The sequence below is a fragment of the Pieris napi genome, chromosome 10, assembly GCF_905475465.1.
Source record: "Pieris napi chromosome 10, ilPieNapi1.2, whole genome shotgun sequence".
NCBI lineage: Eukaryota > Metazoa > Arthropoda > Insecta > Lepidoptera > Pieridae > Pieris > Pieris napi.
In genome coordinates this window covers 4,174,633-4,193,508 of record NC_062243.1, presented here as the reverse complement: position 1 = coordinate 4,193,508, position 18,876 = coordinate 4,174,633, and the positions used below count along the sequence as shown (strand labels likewise).

Below are 18,876 nucleotides of genomic sequence, written 5' to 3'. Positions count from 1 at the left end.
TTGAATCTTTGGTTTTATATTTCAACTTATACATTTACTAAACTATACAAAAGTTTGAGTTCAAAAAGCTAGAAGGTAAAAAGTAAAGTGAGGAATTTTTACATTACCCAGCTTTTTAAATGTAAAAATCGTCACTTTTTACAAACTAAAAGACAGTCTTTGAAAAAATTAGTTTACCCGTGTTATTGCGTAGAAAAGCAATTAAATTAAAATTTGCTCTACAAGTAACATTATTAACAATATCTATACGATTATGTACACAAAGCTTAAGATTAATGAAATAACATCTAAATTGATTAAAGAGACACTTAAATTTGTAGATCAATAGATCATTACTTGCTTATATTAAGAGATTGACAAATTTATTTGGAGCGGAGATATGGTTATTTCTCTTTCGGTTTAATTCTGTTGCCTGTCGTCTTCAACTGAGCTGCTTGCTTTCACTTCTTTGGGTATGGCCGACTGAAAGATAATCAATAAATTAGCTATGAACTCCATTGACCTATTGTAATGTATTGAAAAAATATAACTAAGTCTCAAAGTCAATATAAGCATTATTAAGACAGGACTAAATTATTAAGAAATTCCATTCCATAACGAATCTACATATCTATAAAAAAGGTACTAAAAACACTCACATAGATTAAGATATCAATTCTATTCAAATCCCTAACGTGTAAATGTAATACACAAAGCCGATATATCAAAAATACCTCATATGGAAGTAAAAACATGTTGTTATCCGATCGTCGGCCGAAGCGAAGCCTCATAGAAGGTGCTCTCACGGCGCGGTCTTGCTCCTAAACAGGGAAACTAGTCAACAACGCTAATAAAATGAACAATAGCGATAACAAGAAACAAACTACACTTGTCACGTTTCAACTATAATACAAATCCCTCGTAACCATTAGGTGTTGAAATGAAACTTTCAGAAAAATAACCACTTTAAGCTTTGTTTAACTAAAGACTAAACTTTGGGTTAAAACTTATTATAACTTCCGAACTCGTATGGTTTTATTGCTTGATATATCATTAAATATCTTTTACGATTAAATGGCTAACTGCTTTTAAAATATCAATTCATTCGAATAATAATAATTTTATACTGCTAAGAAATTGTAATGAAAGAGTCGAAGCTTCAGAATACTTCAAATAACTCATAAACTCAGGTGTATCTAAAATAGAGGGTTGTTAAGGTCAATAAGTTTGTTTCTGGTTTTTACAAGATACCTCGGAGTTTATGGGCTATGGAATGGATCAATAAGGCGGATAAGTCTCTACAGAGCCGTCTTTCAATGTTGAAGAGTATATTTTCAGCGGGATTTCTAGATTTATTGGGAAACTCATTCAATAGAATTGTATCTTTTGCAATACTTTCATTGTAATATAAAAACATTATAGCAAAAATAACATTAAAGCTAAACGAACAAGGTTTTTATAGTTTAAATTGCATACTCATTTAAAAGTTAGAGACATGTTCTACAACTTAAATATATAAATAATTTCTACGTCTTTTGCACTAATATTTCTACAAGTCATGTCTAACGCAAACAACTGTTTTGCTGAGAATCGAACTTATGACATCTCATTTAAATGTGTAACGTATAACGTAACAGTTTGAACTATTTAGCTCCGTTCGGCTTTATGTTGCAAGATTTGCGATTAATAAAACGAATCCATATAATATACCTCTTGGGGAAAGATGTGTGGAACAACACGTTCATCAGATCGTCGGCCAAAACGTAGACGCACAGGGGTGCGAACTTCACGCAGGGAAAGAAGCTCATCCATTTCATCTAACTATAAAAATAAAAACACTGTTATGCATCCGGAAATAAAATAGGCATTATTTTTTTGTTGGAACTTGTGTGTTTTGTTGTTATTGTTTGGAAATCAGATACAAGTCGAAGACTTATCATTAAACAACTTTTTATTTAAAAGACCACCATTATAAGAATTTCATAAAATCAGTGCCGCTACAACCTCTTTAGGTCTAGGCCTCAGATTTCTGAATCTGTTTCATGATCATTTTTCAATCTAATGGGCAAGTAGGTGAGCGGTCTCCTGTGCCTGACACCCGCTGTCGACTTTTTGGGTCTAAGACATGTCGGTTTCCTCACGATGTTTTCCTTCACTGTTCGAGCGAATGTTAAAGGCGTACAGAAATAAAGTCCATTGGTGCACAGCCGGGGATTGAACTTACGACCTCAGGGATGAGAGTCGCACGTTAAATCCACTTGGCCAACACTGCACTATAAGAATTTCATACCTCTTTAAAATATGTGTACGCAATAATACCGTTATTCATAGAAGAATTACGAAGCAAATTCCTAGGCTGTATAGAAAATTCATACAATAAAATCTTTTGTACTACCGTGTTATTCTGTCGTGAACCGGATTACATCCACGTCGATATCGCTTTTAAATACTTGGAATAAAGACGGAATTAGATACGTATAGGAATTTTATTTTAAAGTGAGTTACTTTGTGAACTTAGTCTAAGGCGAAAACTTATAGAGCGCACTTAGACTATACTTAAAATTGTCTTACAACTTAAGCCTGAGAGCTTAGTATGTACTCACTAAATTCTTAGCCCAGAAATATATTCGAATTTTGAAATTACTTAGTGCAAGAACTCTAATAATTGGTGTAAGCAAATTCTAACATTACTCTTTAAATATCAGTCGCTGTGATATAAGTAATAATGTACACTTCTCTTATAAGGATTCGAATTTATATGCTACACTTGTTATACCGAACATATTTAGACATTCCTTTGTTTAGTTTGTCTCGCTGGCTTACTTAAAATTCAGTAATATATCTGCATGTCACTACGTACGTGCGTTTACGTGTAGTAGGTACGTTTCCTAATATATCAACTTTATTTAATTAAATTTTGCTATCATTTATTGTATAAATTGTCGTATATAATTATGTTTTAAAGACGTTATCGCTTTCCACTAAACAAAATCGTATGCACACAAATAGGTCAATTTATCCCTGTAACAGTAAAGTTACCTGTGATACGGAATGTGTTTGCTATGATCCCATTAACGTGTGAATTCAGTGAAACATTTTCCGCCGCCGGACAAGCCTTGAATTATAGTGTTCAGTGGCTCATATGATTTATTATATTTAGAAATATTTCCTGTTATACGAATCTATACTAATATTATAAAGAGGAAATATTTGTATGGAAGTATGTTTGTAACGAATTGGCTCAAAAAGTACTGGACGGATTTAAAAAACATCACCATTTGATTGCTACATTATCACTGATTAATAAAGGCTGTCACCCTACAATAATGTTACCCAAGGTGTAAAAAAAATGCCTATAAAATATATTTCTATTGATGATAGAACAAAATGTTGTTGCACCGCGCTATATTCCAAAAATTGTTACGCCATGGCTGTGAGAATATTTAATCACCTCCCTAGAAGTTATAGATCGCTGCCATGTAATGTTTTCAAGGGGAAGGTGATTAGGTTTTTAAAGTCAAGGTGCTTTTAATGCGTGACCGAATATTTAGAACATAAGTTTGACAATTACTTATGCAATGACTTAGCTTCTTATTATGACATTTGCATGCCTATTTATATAATATGGCTGATTGTGCAGATTTTTCTGGTTGTTTGTTGTTGTAAAAAAGCGTTCCTCAATATTAAAGAACATATCAATATCTACAAAAAATGTCACACACAATGATAGCATGTTGTCAGACAAAAAATATGAATTAAGTTCACATACAATATCAACATAAAAATCTTGGTGTGTAAAAAGATAACCAAGTTTTTGTAGTAGGTAGGGTAGTATAATAATAATAGGGTAATAGACATTAGATGATTTAACTCCCTTATTTACAAGCGATATAATCAGACAACCTGTTGACCTCACTCTCGTTTGACTTCAGGAATGGATAAGCGTGACAAGATTAGTAGCTTTAGCGAGCAACTATCATCTGGGGGTCGTAGATTCGATCCCATGCTTAGCACTGATGGACTTTCTGCCTGTGTTCGTATTAAACACTCGCCCATACGGTGAAGAAAACCGGCATGCTTTAGATTAAAAAAATCGACGGAGGTGATGACCTATTTGTCTATTAGAAAAAAAAGTCTTAACAGATACAAAAATCTTAGGCATAATTACTTGAAAAAATGTATTTTGTAGTCAAAATGTTTGAGTATCGGAAAAGGTTAATTTAAGAGACACAAAATTTCTTAATATCACTATTCAGTGCTCTTGTTGTGTTTTCATTAATAATTGTAAGCCATCTAGCAATATTACAACATTATGGCAATGAATGAGTTATACAAAATAATAATAAATAGGTACATGATTTTCAATTAAGATCTGTATTGAGGATCTTATTTCGTATCAACAGTAATTTACTTCAAATAAATTAATAGTGAAGGTATCGTTATCCTATCATAATTGAACATATACCATGTAATCCAATACCTTACACGTTCCGTTACTAGACCTTTGTCTTTATACTTTATTTACATTTTATTATATTGTATTACATTATATTACAATTTAACTACATCCAGCAGTCTGTCAGACTAAGAAGTGTAGTTATTACAGTAGCTAAAAATTACTGAACGTAAATTAAATTAATCAGCGTTTACTGTGGTCCTTTCTTATATTTTAGGCTTTGTATAACAATAAATATCTATAAATTTAACATCTTTAATATTTTGCACGTCGCTTTAAGAACAGGAATAGTTTCTATAGCTTAAGGTACGAAAATCAGCGGTATTCAATGGTTGGTGCCTTTTGTCCACAATCCAATAAGAATATTGTATATATCGTGTTATTGATGTGTCTTATGAATGTTTGAGAATGACTAACTGGTGCCTCTACGTATCTAAATGTAATTAAAGTGTTTAAAGTAGGCATCTCTACAACATTTTTATCATAAAAATATATATTTACCTTATATTTGGTTTTATCTTAATTCTACATACGTCGTTGTAGGCAAGGCAATTTTTAATTTATGGTTTTTAACTTACTGGTGCTTGAGGTGGCATGTCAGGGTCAGATCGGCGGCCGAAGCGCAGGCGTCTTGATGGCGATCTAACGGATTTGCGCGCAAGAGCATGCCCGCCCAAAGCATCGTGTTGTGCTAACAGAGCATAGAGGCCCCCCAGCGCATCCCAATTGCTTTGGCTTTCCGATAGCGAAGGTGAAACTGCAATAAAACATCAATATTAGCAACTCACTGGACGAAACAAATGAAAATTTACTTTTTACCCAACAATCCATTCAACAATCCATTCGATGTTTCCCACAATTTAAAGTTGATTTGTGAAATGTTTATAATTAAAAAAAAACTTATACAATGTTAAGAAATTGCAATGATTTGATATATCTTTAAATAGTTATTAGTTTAAAATACTGTATCGCCAATTGCAACCACAAACTATGCCAAAAAACATGTTATAACTGGATTATGAATTTCATCCTCGACGACTGGCGGCATCTTGCGACACGAACGGCGTTTTCAATTTATTTTATTTAAATGTGCGCAATTGATAGAGACTGAAAAAAAACATTTAGCAAAAATCGACACAGGTCAGCCAATACATTATTCCCTAAAAACGATTAACGCAATGTATCTGCCTCATTTCCATTGGGGATTTATATGAATAATTTACAACTACACTAACTTATATCTCGTAAGCCTAATTAGAAATGCATTGCTACTGTATTGTTACTTGTTATACTTTGAACTATCTAACTCAGATCGAACTGCTATCAAACCTAACTTTGTCGACATACTTCAGAAACTATAAACTTGGAAACATATTGTCTAAGTATGATCTTCTTACATCTTATAAACTTTGGTTGTATGATATACAATTACTGTATAAACAATGTCTTAACACTTTAAAAAGTTCTTTTTCAGAATTAACATTACATTATTAAATTTAAATTATGATTATGTGGAATAACATGGAGCGTCAAATTGTAAAACGTTACATAAAATGATGGTGCAATTCGCTTGCGACACGACCACTCTTTTTAAATCGCCCCATCCGCCATATTGAACTGGGGGAGATGGGTACCAGTGTCTGCAGAGCGTTAGCTGCATGTTTCCATGATTTTTCCGCTTGGGTGTCTTTGAGCCTAGAAATTACAAAGCTCGCCGTTGTGGCAGTGTGTTTCGGCAGCAAATCGGATGGACTGGTGTCTTCATTCCTATTCATTCCCGTTTCTTAAAGTTTTCAAAAATCTTCCACCAGCCACGGCCTTGCTGTCACCAGTCTCGCCTTATACGATCTCTCTTTCCAATCACAATCGAACCCGACAAATATTAGTTTTTTGTTTCACATTTCAACAACAACAAAGTATGTATGTAACAAATAATTGTATTTAGTTCCTTATTCATATTTTTTCCAACATATTGTATATAAATATAAAAATCACGTCATTTTATCGTCTCATTCTTAATTGTTTATATTTATTGTACCGGTGACAATATAAGCCGATTTCGACGCTTCGTCACGTCTTTCACTGAAAAAGCGAAAGCTTATTGCTTATTGAATGAAAAATAAATCTTTCCTCGATTTTCTTTTATCATTTGAGATATTTGAACATGTATATAGTTAATGTTCTTTTGTTTATAGAAATACATTAAAGTAATACTTATTAATACAGCAATCTGAGTTGCAGTGTTGGCCACATGAGTACGGTTGCCTTAGCGGTTTTAGCGTGCGACTGGAGTCGTAGGTTCGAGCCCCGGCTCTGCACTTTCTGTGCTTCTTTAACACTCGCTCTTACAGCGATAGAAAACATCGTGAGGAACCGGCATGCTATGCAAAATGTTGAGCACAGAAGGCTGATCAACTATATTGGCCTATGAGAAAAAAAGATAACATAACAGATACGGTAAAATGAGGCCCAGATCTAAAAGGTTGCAGCGCCACTGTATTTTTTATGTTCATACTTTATAGAAGTCACAAAATATTTAATAGTAAACAGCTTGCCAGCCAATGGACAGTATTTAAATTTATATGTAATGAGTGTCAAGAGTGTAGCCTAACACATAAGTAGTGAATATATAAACAACTAAATAAGTACCTACACTATGGTGCCGCCTAATCGCGATAATTAAGGGCTTGAAGGAGTCTTCGGCGAGAAATGAATAGCAAACTAAAAAAAATAGCGGCTCTACAACATTTTTAGGTCTGGTTCTCAGATTCATGTATCATTATTATTTGTCAATCTAATAGGCAAGTAAGTGATCAGCCTCCGGTGCCTGCCACACCGTCAACTTTTTGGGTCTAAAGCAGCCAGTTTCCTCACAATCTTTTCCTTCACCGTTTGAGTGTTAAATGCACACATAGATAGAAAGTCCATTGGGGAACAGTCAGGGATCGAACCTACGACCTCAGGGATGAGAGTCGCACGCTGAAGCCACTAGGCCAACACTGTTTAGAAAATAAATTATGTTTAATAAGAGTTAAGAAGATTTATAATAATTCAATTAACATTGTTTTAAATTGTAAGCTTATTCTATTTGAAATTTTCACACGGCTTCTATTGACAGAGTATTAAATATGTAAATGCTGAGACCGTGAAATTAAATTTGTTAATGGTAACTGTTTCTTCTAAAGGATCTAAATTTATAATTACAGTTTTCTCCACTCCACAATTATGGGTATGTTAATGGAATAGCGTTCAAAAGAGTTAAAAATATTTAACACTTTTCACAAGACCACTTAACTACCTACACTAAAATTATATAGATATAATGATAGTCATTTATTAAATTTTGTTTGATATTAGAATGGCAACTTTATTTTTAAAAACTTACGGATATTAGCCATTAGAGATTAGACTAACTAATTACAATTTTATTGTAACTGTTAGGGCCCTATTAGGCCAAAATAATTTTTATGTATCTGTATGGAACCGAGATGCTTTTCGGACATTGTTGCTACGTATATATAACTGCAATGTATTACAATCTGAAATCGACATATTATAGACATTCATATGTTCATTATCGATATCAATTGTTTTAGAACCAACCACAGAATTTGTTTCTCATAAATCTATTAGAAATTGTTGAAGTGACGTAATATTTTCCATTTTACTGGTGACCTTTAATAATTCTATACAAGATTGTTTCTATGTCGTTTCCACTTTTAAATACAAAGCACTTTTGTTTTAAGACGGCTGGCTTATAGACAAGACGCAATGCAACGGAATAACGGCTAATCCTCCAGCTCCTAGGAACTGGTTTTCCTCTTATCTCTTCGTTACAATACAGAAATACAGCCTTTAACAGTACCGTAAGCAACATTTACTATTGCAATAATTTCGAGACAAATTTATTTTTAATAAAAAATATTGTATTCCAAAAATATTGTTCTACGACCCTAATCCCGACACAATGTTTTTTTCTAGGAAAAAACCTTTCAAAATATCAATGAACTACTATTTAATGTGCCTACCGTAAAAGAGGGCTATAATTTATTATTAGTATAGCAATTTTAAAATGATTAAAACTTACTATTGACTATTCTACAACTTGTAACCTGACACAGACTGTTAAATTTTAGTACAGTGAAATTAAGGATAACGCGGCATTTCTTTACATAAAGGTATTGTTCTTGTGAATATAACCTTTACCTTATCCAAACATATTATAAAACATATATTTTTTCACCAATATGAATGAATGAATAAAAGTGAATGAAAAAATAAATATGGTACAGTAAATTATTTATCACAATTAATCTTGAAGAAATTGCGAAAAATCTTGTCACGATACACGAAATCCGCGCTCGAAGCTATGAACGAAAGTTAGTTGTTAATATTACCTTGGTATGTTTTATACAAATTTAATTTCACTTTGATTTGTTCCGGCATTACAATTGCGAAGTTTAATAAAAATTAATCAAACAGTGGAGTAATTGTTTGATGTTTATAGCCTTAATGTATCAAGATAATCGCTATAACAGTTTTATTGAGACATTTACTTAGGCCTCTTATATTATAGCCATTAAATAACATGTCATTTAATTCGACAGTTAATGGGAAACGTGACGTGAGCACGTAGTTTAGATTTACGAGTCAAGCGATGTTTTGTTTGCGTTATTATGATGCGTGACAAATATGACGCACAATGTTGGCATGACTTAAGTAATTACACATCTTCTATACATTGATATACAAAAAACCCAAGATGCACACTCAACGTCAAAAAAACGTCCTCAAAAAATGAGCGCAACATTCTAATTGTGCACTCATTTCAAATAGTCTCGCGTCTACAAGTGGAGTCGATGTTATTTATTTATTTTTTTTTATAAATAAATGTATGTACTCTTGAACTTTTTTGTGTGTAGTTTTTGACAAATATATTTACGCTATATAAAGTGTGGGTCAGGAGGTAGCCAATTTAACATTTTTTTTTTAATTTAAAGAAAAAACTTTTTAACCGGATTAAAGTTATGTATTATTATAAATTTACAACTATTTAACATCCAACACCTTTTGTCTTCAGTCACCGTGACCACTCACGCTGTAAAGCACCCGAAAAGTCGGATAAATTTAAAATTATGTTAAATAGTTGTAAATAAAAAAGTCATGTTCGACTCCACTCAATACCTTGTCCTACCGACCACGGTCGGTCGTAAAATTTTATTGCTTTAAGTACGTATACACTGCGTTGTAATAACAACTTTAAGCAATTCGCGTAAGGTTGATTTTGCAATAATATGTGCTTGTAACATATACTGTTATGGACAGAAATAGTGTTTCGGGACACTTTCGAGCGTTACTTTTATATGAGACTGTGCATCTTGGGTTTTTTGTATATCAATGCTTCTATACGTTGGTTTTTAATTCATTAAAGTTCTACATTTGAAAAATATTTAATAATGAATTACACTCGCATTCCGACTCTTATCCCTGGGGTCGTAGTTTCGTTACCCAGCTGTATAACTCGCTTGTACGGTGAAGGAAAACATCGTGAGGAAACCGGCATGCCTTAGTCCCAAAAAGTTGACGGTGTGTTCAGGCACAGAAGGCTCACCACCTACCTTTTATAAATAATCACTTAACAGACACAAAAATCTGAGGCCCAGAAAGTAGCGCTATTGCTATATATTGCATTGTACCATAAAGTTTTTCTTTGGATTTCCAAAGTTGCCCATATTATTTCTGTATTGACGGACGGGCCTTTTAATATCTATTTCCTGGTAAATAAAATGCGAAAAAGGTTTCGCAGGATCATAGCCTTACACGTGTATGTACTATTTGATCTACTACTATATCAGTTCTGTGTGTTAGTTAGTAAAAATAGAACAGCGCAAAATAATTTATAATGTGACTAAGAGATACCATTAATAATAATTGTAAGCCCTAAATTTAATGCTACTTAACGAATTAAAACTTTGAAATCCATCTTGAGTTTTGATAAATGACCTTCTGTTACGATTAAATTATTCCTTTCAATCAGGAATGTATTTAAATATTTTAATATTAGTGTTTATTGGTGTTATTTTCTTAAATGTTTTACCGATTTATGTAAAACATAAGTCTTTTTAATAGTCTCATAATAAAAATTATAACTTTCATGTTACTTTGATAAATCTAAATGATTGTTTAAGTTATAATTTTTTTTCTTTACAAGTCAAGGGTCCCTTTCGGTGAATTAAAAAGACTAAAATTAACGACAATTTATGTAAGAAACTTAGGTAAAACTTTGCAAGTAAATTGTAGTAATTTTAATTATATTCGATTTCACACGGATGTATATTATTGTTTGTTTTAACTAAAATATCATACATATATTATCCATGGTTAAATACGTTATCGAAGACATCGTTTCATTTATAATATAACTTATCATTACTATTCTTTTTGATCAGTAGTTGATACTCTTAAGTAAAATTTTGAGTAGAAAATTTGCACTGAGCTTCTGTATGTGAAAATCATTTTGAATTTATCATTTAAGATGTGAAGTGTGTGAAGTTGTCCTATTGAAGCGCTAATGCCGCTCAAACTTGACGCTTTATTTAGAATTTTAATATTAAATCTTCCGTTAGTCTTAAAACTTTGTTGCACCCAAATCAAAATGTATTGAATCATGGTGACTATGCACAACCGTGCGTATGTATTTATTGGAATTATCATCCTACCAAAACTCAAAAAAGTAAAAATATAAAGGAAAGTATGAACTAGGAAATGCAAATCTGACATAAATCTGTATTACATTACACACAAGCTACCATTGTGCACTTGAGATTAATCCTGCATATTCGTCAAATAACCTCAATTGCGGAGAAACATAGAATTTATGTGCAAGCGAATGTGATAACTCACCGTCATACTGCGAGATTGCTTGCGCAGTTACAGACGAAGTGAGCCCAACTGCACACAGCGCCACGATAAGAACCAAATTGACGGACATAGCTGAAACAAATGAAATTCATATGAATGTTGGATGGAAATGCGATTGTTTTGTTTATTAATAACCCATCACGTGTGTTTGATCTGGTGAAGTCAATGCATAAATATCAAGATCTTTTAGTATACACATATCATAAAAGACTGATAAAAGTTTCTTTATAACATAACTTTATGATTATTTTACACATACTTTATAAAAAAATTATATAGATTAATTAAAACGTATGCTATTATATATGATAATTACCTAAACTTGAACTACGTGAAAATTATTAAATTTGACTAATTTCCAAAAACAATGTACATTTAATGTTCAACATAATTTTGGGTGTAAGGTCTGATAAAAGGTTTAACTAAAACATAAAAAAGTAATAATGTCTATGCTAACGGTTACTTTCATCCATGTTGTTATCTGTAGACAGTGCTAATTAAAATATTTGATATTTTATATATTGTATCTATCTAGCCTGAATTAGTATATATTCCAAATAAAATGTTTTAAGTTTGGGGATACTTTTCAACTTCTCACGGAACTATCATATTTTACAACTTTTCTTTTAACTTTCTAAATTGAAGTCGTAACTTATAGCTTGGGGGCGGATAGACCAAAAACTTTTCAAAGACGTCTCTAGTTTTGTTTAATTTAACAAAATCTAATCAAAGTCGAAGTAAGAATCAAAAGACATGACCTTAAAAAAATCGAAACGTAAATTTTCAATGAATTTGCGTTTGTTTTATTCAAATGTGTACTCGCGTAAAATACAATATTCCTAAGCAACATGTTTCCAACATTCAACAGGCTAATACTAACGGTGCGATGTCACGCGAATGGCCGTGCTGAAATCGTGACGTCATTAATCACGGTTATCACTCGGCCTGTCTCGCCCTCAGCTTAACACGCATACGTTTTGCGACCTTTCGCTTCAGAGTCAGCAATTCCGTGATAGATTGCTGAATTTCGTCAGTGTAGTAGTTTTTTAACGACCGTGTCAAACAAATGAATGTTTTCTCATTGCGTTCGTTATTACTACTACGTTTTATACTGATATATGAGAAAATTGTTTATTATACATTTGATATGCTTATGAGTGATATATATGTGTAACTAAAAATATATATTAAAGTACCTATACCAAAAACTAAAAAGGTAGACTTTACCCAAAATTCATTCTGCTTAACACCCAACTTCATAGACTAATTCATATAATAACTAGCTGACCCGGCAAACCTTGTCTTGCCATGTACTCGTATATTATTTCTAGGAAACATTTTTAGTTCAATAAAAATAACTATCTACTATAATAAAAAATAGGGGTTGATCGTAGAGGGGGGAAAATTAGGTGTTGTATGTATTTTTGTATGCTGAATCATACAAAAATAAAAACAAAAAAATAAAGAGGTTTTTTGGGATGGACACCTCTTATTACTTAGGGGTTTGAAAGATAAATAGTAGCTCAGACTTACTGAATATGCATAAAAATTTTCATAAGAATCGGTCGAGCTGTTTCGAAGGAAGGGAACGAACATTGTGATTAATATTCTAATAAGTAATTGTTTGTCTGTAGCTTTTGCGTAACAGATTCCAAACTCAGTCCTTTGGAAGAACTTCTCTCTCCCTCTTTCGTATATGATACTGGATAAAGTCAGATGAAAAGGCTAAATTCAAAAAGGACCAATTCATATAATAGGCAATATCTTGACTCGGAAAATTAATCATCTTGTGAACACAAAAGAATGTTGGACAGCATAAGATACAAATTGTTCGAGCCTAGTATTTTTTCTTCAACAAAGTTTCATATAAAATCCTGTTCCATGTAAAATCATTATTTTTATGTCATACCGCAATATTGTAAGGTCTCAGGCTTTTATAGCCACAAACGTTTCTGTTATGTTATAAGTGATGGTTATTTACCATTTTAATAAAAGTGTAATATGCGAAGTCCTTGGAAATTACGGATTCTTGAGTGTTATCGACAGGTTATATTCATATTGCATCGTTTCTTGAAGGACAAGGTTATATTGTTAAATCATCTTAAACACTTGTTTATTTAGTGTGTTTAACAATCCTCGCCATTTCTTAAATATCAAATTATCAATGAGTCTAGACATTGAGTTACCGAAATTAAAATGAATTAATGTTTGAATTTCCCCTTATGTGTTGATTGTTGTATCGAATTATGATCATATACATTATGATTGAAATAAATCAGGCATTAGCTTTATTTTCTTTTATTAAAATAATTTTAGGCTCACACACATTCACATACTATTCGTACAAATATATATATATATTGGGTTTGACGCGACATTTCTATATATATATAAAAGTATTTGTAAGTAATGAAATAAAATTACGATACAGTGTAAGAACAGAACATAAAAGTCAATAAGAAATATTTTAAAATCAATATATTTGAAAGGCATATTAGATGTTCATTTATATTCTCTTATCGGCTTTATAAAAAGCAACACTTGCTACAAAAGACTGATTGATCGTTTACACGATCGTTCATCATGTTTGGATTTGGGTTTAGGACATTTTAATAATAAATACAAGCATTTTATGAAGTCTTAATATGACACATAGTTTCTGGTAACGGCTTTGCTCGGAGTATATTTTTAAAGGCTAAAAAACACCGAAATTCAAACAGAAATTCAAATTCAAATATATCTATAAATTGTATTTATGTTACGTTATGTCATCGAGTTTAGTCCAGTATAAAACTAAATACGTATGTGGTTATTTCTGGTGGATTTTATTAATTTGTTCGACTTGACTCAGCTTAAGAGGAGAGTAAGGAAGAAATATAGATATTCACCAGTATTCAAAATAATTATAAAAAATTCTTAGTCATTGCTTGTATTTTAGATGGCAAAAGAATTTAATGCAGTCCTATTCGCATTGGATGTGGATATACCTCCTTCTCTAGCCGTAGAGGCAAAGCAGAACAATATAGAAGTGAAAAGACACAACGTTATTTACAAATTGGTGGATAAGCTCATCAATCAGAAGATTCCCACCACACAGCAAAAGGAGCTTCTTGATAGATATTGAATCATAAAAAGTATACTAGTACTATCAACTACTTATATGTAATTTTACCTAGTAAGCCGAATTTATTTCTCAAAATCAAGCATATTTTGCTACATCAATTGAGATGAGCAAAAACAGATTGAAATAAGACAAAAACCCATGAGTTTTGAGATGAGAGTTCCTGAAATTTAATTTCGGGTCGCGGTTAGATTGCTCTAATTTAGCATAAACGTTTTCAGTGTGTCACATTTTACATCCACTTGAAATTCGTGCTCACATCCAAATGAGAGTAATTAATACTTAAACTGGACCAAGTATTTAAAAAGGAATTAAGGTTTTTTTAATGTTAAACAGCATTGAAAGTTTTTCCAAAATCAAAATATCGATTAGGAGTTGCTGTGCCTTTCATATGTAGTTACTTTAATAAGTCGCTACTTCCCTTATTTTAGTATTAACAATATGTATATATAGATAACAATCTGTATATATCTGTATCAATACAAATTTATACAGAAAAAGCTGATAATCTCTTACTATGGGAGATATATTTGGATTTTAGATCTATAATTTCTATCTATAATTTTTAGCTTGTAGTTCGTGTTCATAATTCAGTTTATTAGTTATGCATAGAAGTTAATCCCCGATAAATCGGAAATAAATATGGATATACAAGCATAGTAATGCCTACATTAGGGGATAGCGATGATTCACGGCACGTCTTTGATCTATGAACCGGCAAATTGGTTGTCGGAGCGACCTCCACCTGTGCACTATGTAGACACTATGTTGCCCTTTACTTTACCGTCTAAAAACTTTTGGCTTATATTTTTGAGAGAACTCATAAAATAATTATAAATAACTAACTTGTAACGATTTTTATAACATACTAGCTGACCCGGCAAACATTTTGCCATGTACATTATTTCTAGGAAACATGTTTTTAGTTCAATAAAAATAACTATCTACTATAATAAAAAATAGGGGTTGATCGTTAAAGAGTGACAATATAGGGTTGTATGTAATTTTGTATTCTGTATCATAAAAAAAAAATTTTATCTGAAAATAAAAATAAAAATTTAAGGGTGGACAACCCTTATCACTTAGGGGTATGAAAAAAAGATAGTAGCTGATTCTTAGACCTACTGATTATGCATATAAATAGAGATAAAAATCGGTCACGCCGTTTCGGAGGAGTATGGTTAACGTTGTGACACGAGAATTTTATAAGATTAAAATGAAATAACCAAACCCACTTTTTAATTCAACGAATCGGATATACGGCTTAAATCACAGCTATTAGGTTTTTGCCAATAGCATAGGAAATAATGCCTTCATTAGATTTCGCTAAAGTTTAATTAGTTTTGAAGGTTTGATATCGACGGATTCGATAGAAGTTGGTGCTAGTTCCATTTGACTAATTCCCGAGGGTGTTGAGAGGTCTTAACATTTATGATATTTGCAGTTGACATTGGCTGCAAGTATGAAATTGCAATATCAAACTTTATTTTTCATATAACAGTAGTTATACTTAATTATAAGCCCGGGTTTCCTGGCGTTGTGAGTTTTGGTTTTGATTTCCAGCGTATCTACTCGATTAATACATACTTAAACGGAGCGACTCCATGGAAAATAACTTTAGCTAAAAAGCTAAAATCCATTCTTTAAATTATTTAGGGTAAAATAAACATTGATATAAAAGTAAAAAGGGTATATAAAAATATATTATGATATGATAGATATTTTACGCCTATTTTAAAGAGAATAAATTTCCAGTGGAGAACAGAAATGCAGCATTATCAGTGTGTCTTTTAAACATTAATAATTCATCAATGTTTTTAACATATTTAGAGTTTTACAGTCAAACATAGCAAAATCAAAGTATTTTAAGTATAAAATAATAAAAAAAATATCATTGTTGTTATTTTAAACTTAAATATTTAAATCCAAGAAACACTATAAAACGTAGATACTATTAACATGTTTTTCAAGTGGAGGATGGTAAAAATCGATTTTGTGACGATTCTGATAACGGGATCACTCAAAGTGTTCGGTGAAATTGAATCCTGGATCCTTGTCCGTAGAGGCTTATCCCTTTGATAATCATATGGGACCAAGTGAAGGATCGGCATGCCGCGGCAATCCTCAACAGTATAACACTAACGAAGTGATTTTGTTTATTTCTACAAACGATGTAACTAAATAGTTACGTTATATACTTTAAATTCGATAAAATTAAAGTATAAAATGCACTAATAGACCAGTGCAGATAGCCTTTAAAATAAATAAAAAGTGAAAAAAATAATAGTATTCCCCTTCCCTACTTCTCTATGAATCTTCTTTAAATTATAATTAGATGCCTATTTATTACTATTTTAAGATAACTTATATATACCTGAGTGACCTAAAAAAAAATTTTAAACTTTAGATGGGCTAAAATTTTCGTATTTTAAAACTAACCCCCATACCCCTTCCCGACCTCAGATCGCCCGTAAGTTATTTTTCCTTTAATTTTTTATAATATTATCCTCCCTTTCCAATAGGTTTCATCCTACTATTATTTTTTTAGGTTTCAAAAATTCATATAAATAGTACCCAAATCTTTCGTTACACTCATTTGCACACTGGCAGATAATTGTATCTCATAATAGCTCTAGTATATTATGTGAATAGCCACATAAGGTTACACATACACTAGACAATTAAAGAAAAAATATCTAAAAACAAAAACATTTTTGGTAGTTATTTATTAAATTAAATTATTATAAAATTAAAATATCATATTCTAAAACTGGGTCAATCATGTTATTTGGGGTGCAAAACTCGTAGCTCAGTAGCACCGTAGACAACGTAAAACATTGATACAGAAGCGCGCTTATAATTGACTATTAAGAGCACATATCCATAGACTATTAATTATTTAGATCTAAAGAAAACACTTTTTCACCGGATTAAAGTTATGTATTATTATAAATTTACAATTATTTAACATAATTTTATATTTAACCGACGTTTCGCGTGCTTTACAGCGTGCGTGGTCACGGTGACTGAAGACAAAAGGTGTTGAATGTCAAAAAAGTATCACAGCTGTAGGAAAAGTTGCATTATCTGTATTTATTTCCCCGGACTTGGTATCGACTAAAAGATCGTTGGTTTTGGCAGAAATGGCTCAAGGTGAATTGGATCCTAGGTGTTTGACAATTTAAGGCCGTCTTCTCTATTGAAATTGGGGTGTTTTTTTTTATTTCAATGGCTTAATAATGTAATATTTATAATAATACATTAGTCCGGTTAAAAAGTGTTTTCTTTAAATGTGTAAAGATTATGTTAATAAAAGACAATACTATATTTAGATATAGTTAGATTATTCTTTATTTAGATCTCATCAATTATTGTTTTATGAATTATGTTGTTTATAAATCTCTAAAGCGAAACTTTGTATGTACGAATTATCTCTAATTTAGAAAATAGTACAAAGTCTTCTCAATTGACAGCTAAAAGCGCGATATAGAAATTTGCGAACACATGGCCATATTTGTCGTGTTTAATCAGTTAAATCTACATGAGTGAATAATTTACTCCGTATTCAAGTTTGAAACGTTAAATAAAAAAAGCTTAATTATGACGAATAAAATAATTTACTTACAAGGCAGGTTATCACTACCGCCAAAAAATTAACGCCCATTTCCCGAGATTAAATTTCCTAACAAAATTAGACAAGCTTCGCTGACGTGTTTATTACGTTTCTAAGAAAGGAATACAGGAATTGAAAATAGAGATGTTTTATTTGAGATTTACATTTTTTTAAAGCTTTTTGAATATTTATAACACCTTTGTGCTCATTTATCCCTTTTTATAATTTATTTCATTGTGTTTTTATAGTAATTAATTAAAATTGATTAATTTTAAATTTATTTCTTTAACAGTAAATTTATTTACACAACCAGAAGTTCAAATAAAAACCTGTGGCGCTTCAATCTTTTAAGTCTGGCCCTTCGATGTATATGTTTCATGTTCATTTGTTTTTTGCCAATGTTAAAAGCACACATAGACAGAATGTCCATCGGCGCACAGCTGGCGTTTGAACCTACAACCTCAGGGATGAGAGTCGCTGGCTCGAGCACTAGGCAACAGCTACTGTATAAATAGCCATAATATAAATGTCGAAAAGGCGTATATCTGTTTCAAAAATAATCTATACTTAATTTAGCAAACAGAAATTGTTATTTTTGAACGCGCCCTATTTTTGTAAAATGTATGTACAGCATTTAGACTTATTTTAAATTATTGGTAAAATCACAGAGAATATCCATACATTTCTCTCCATCGCACTGCAATGTATTCGGTTCTACCAAGTACTCTGATTTAGGCTAGTGATTCGCATGGAATGAGGGTTGCGTTAATGTAATTTTCGAGCTCG

General features: G+C 31.7%; 1 protein-coding gene across 1 annotated transcript in view; it reads right to left on the bottom strand.

The window, feature by feature from the left end:
• LOC125053137 (short neuropeptide F) overlaps nucleotides 1–18,876 on the bottom strand; it is a 29,713-nt gene continuing 10,837 nt past the window's right edge. Inside the window, exons 2-6 of the mRNA XM_047654363.1 lie at nucleotides 11,339–11,428; nucleotides 5,014–5,192; nucleotides 1,690–1,800; nucleotides 714–800; nucleotides 1–462 (exon numbers count right to left, since the gene is read on the bottom strand). Of these exons, the coding sequence (XP_047510319.1) occupies nucleotides 400–462; nucleotides 714–800; nucleotides 1,690–1,800; nucleotides 5,014–5,192; nucleotides 11,339–11,426 (528 nt within the window). The 5' untranslated portion in view covers nucleotides 11,427–11,428 and the 3' untranslated portion in view covers nucleotides 1–399. The remainder of the gene's footprint in view (nucleotides 463–713; nucleotides 801–1,689; nucleotides 1,801–5,013; nucleotides 5,193–11,338; nucleotides 11,429–18,876) is intronic.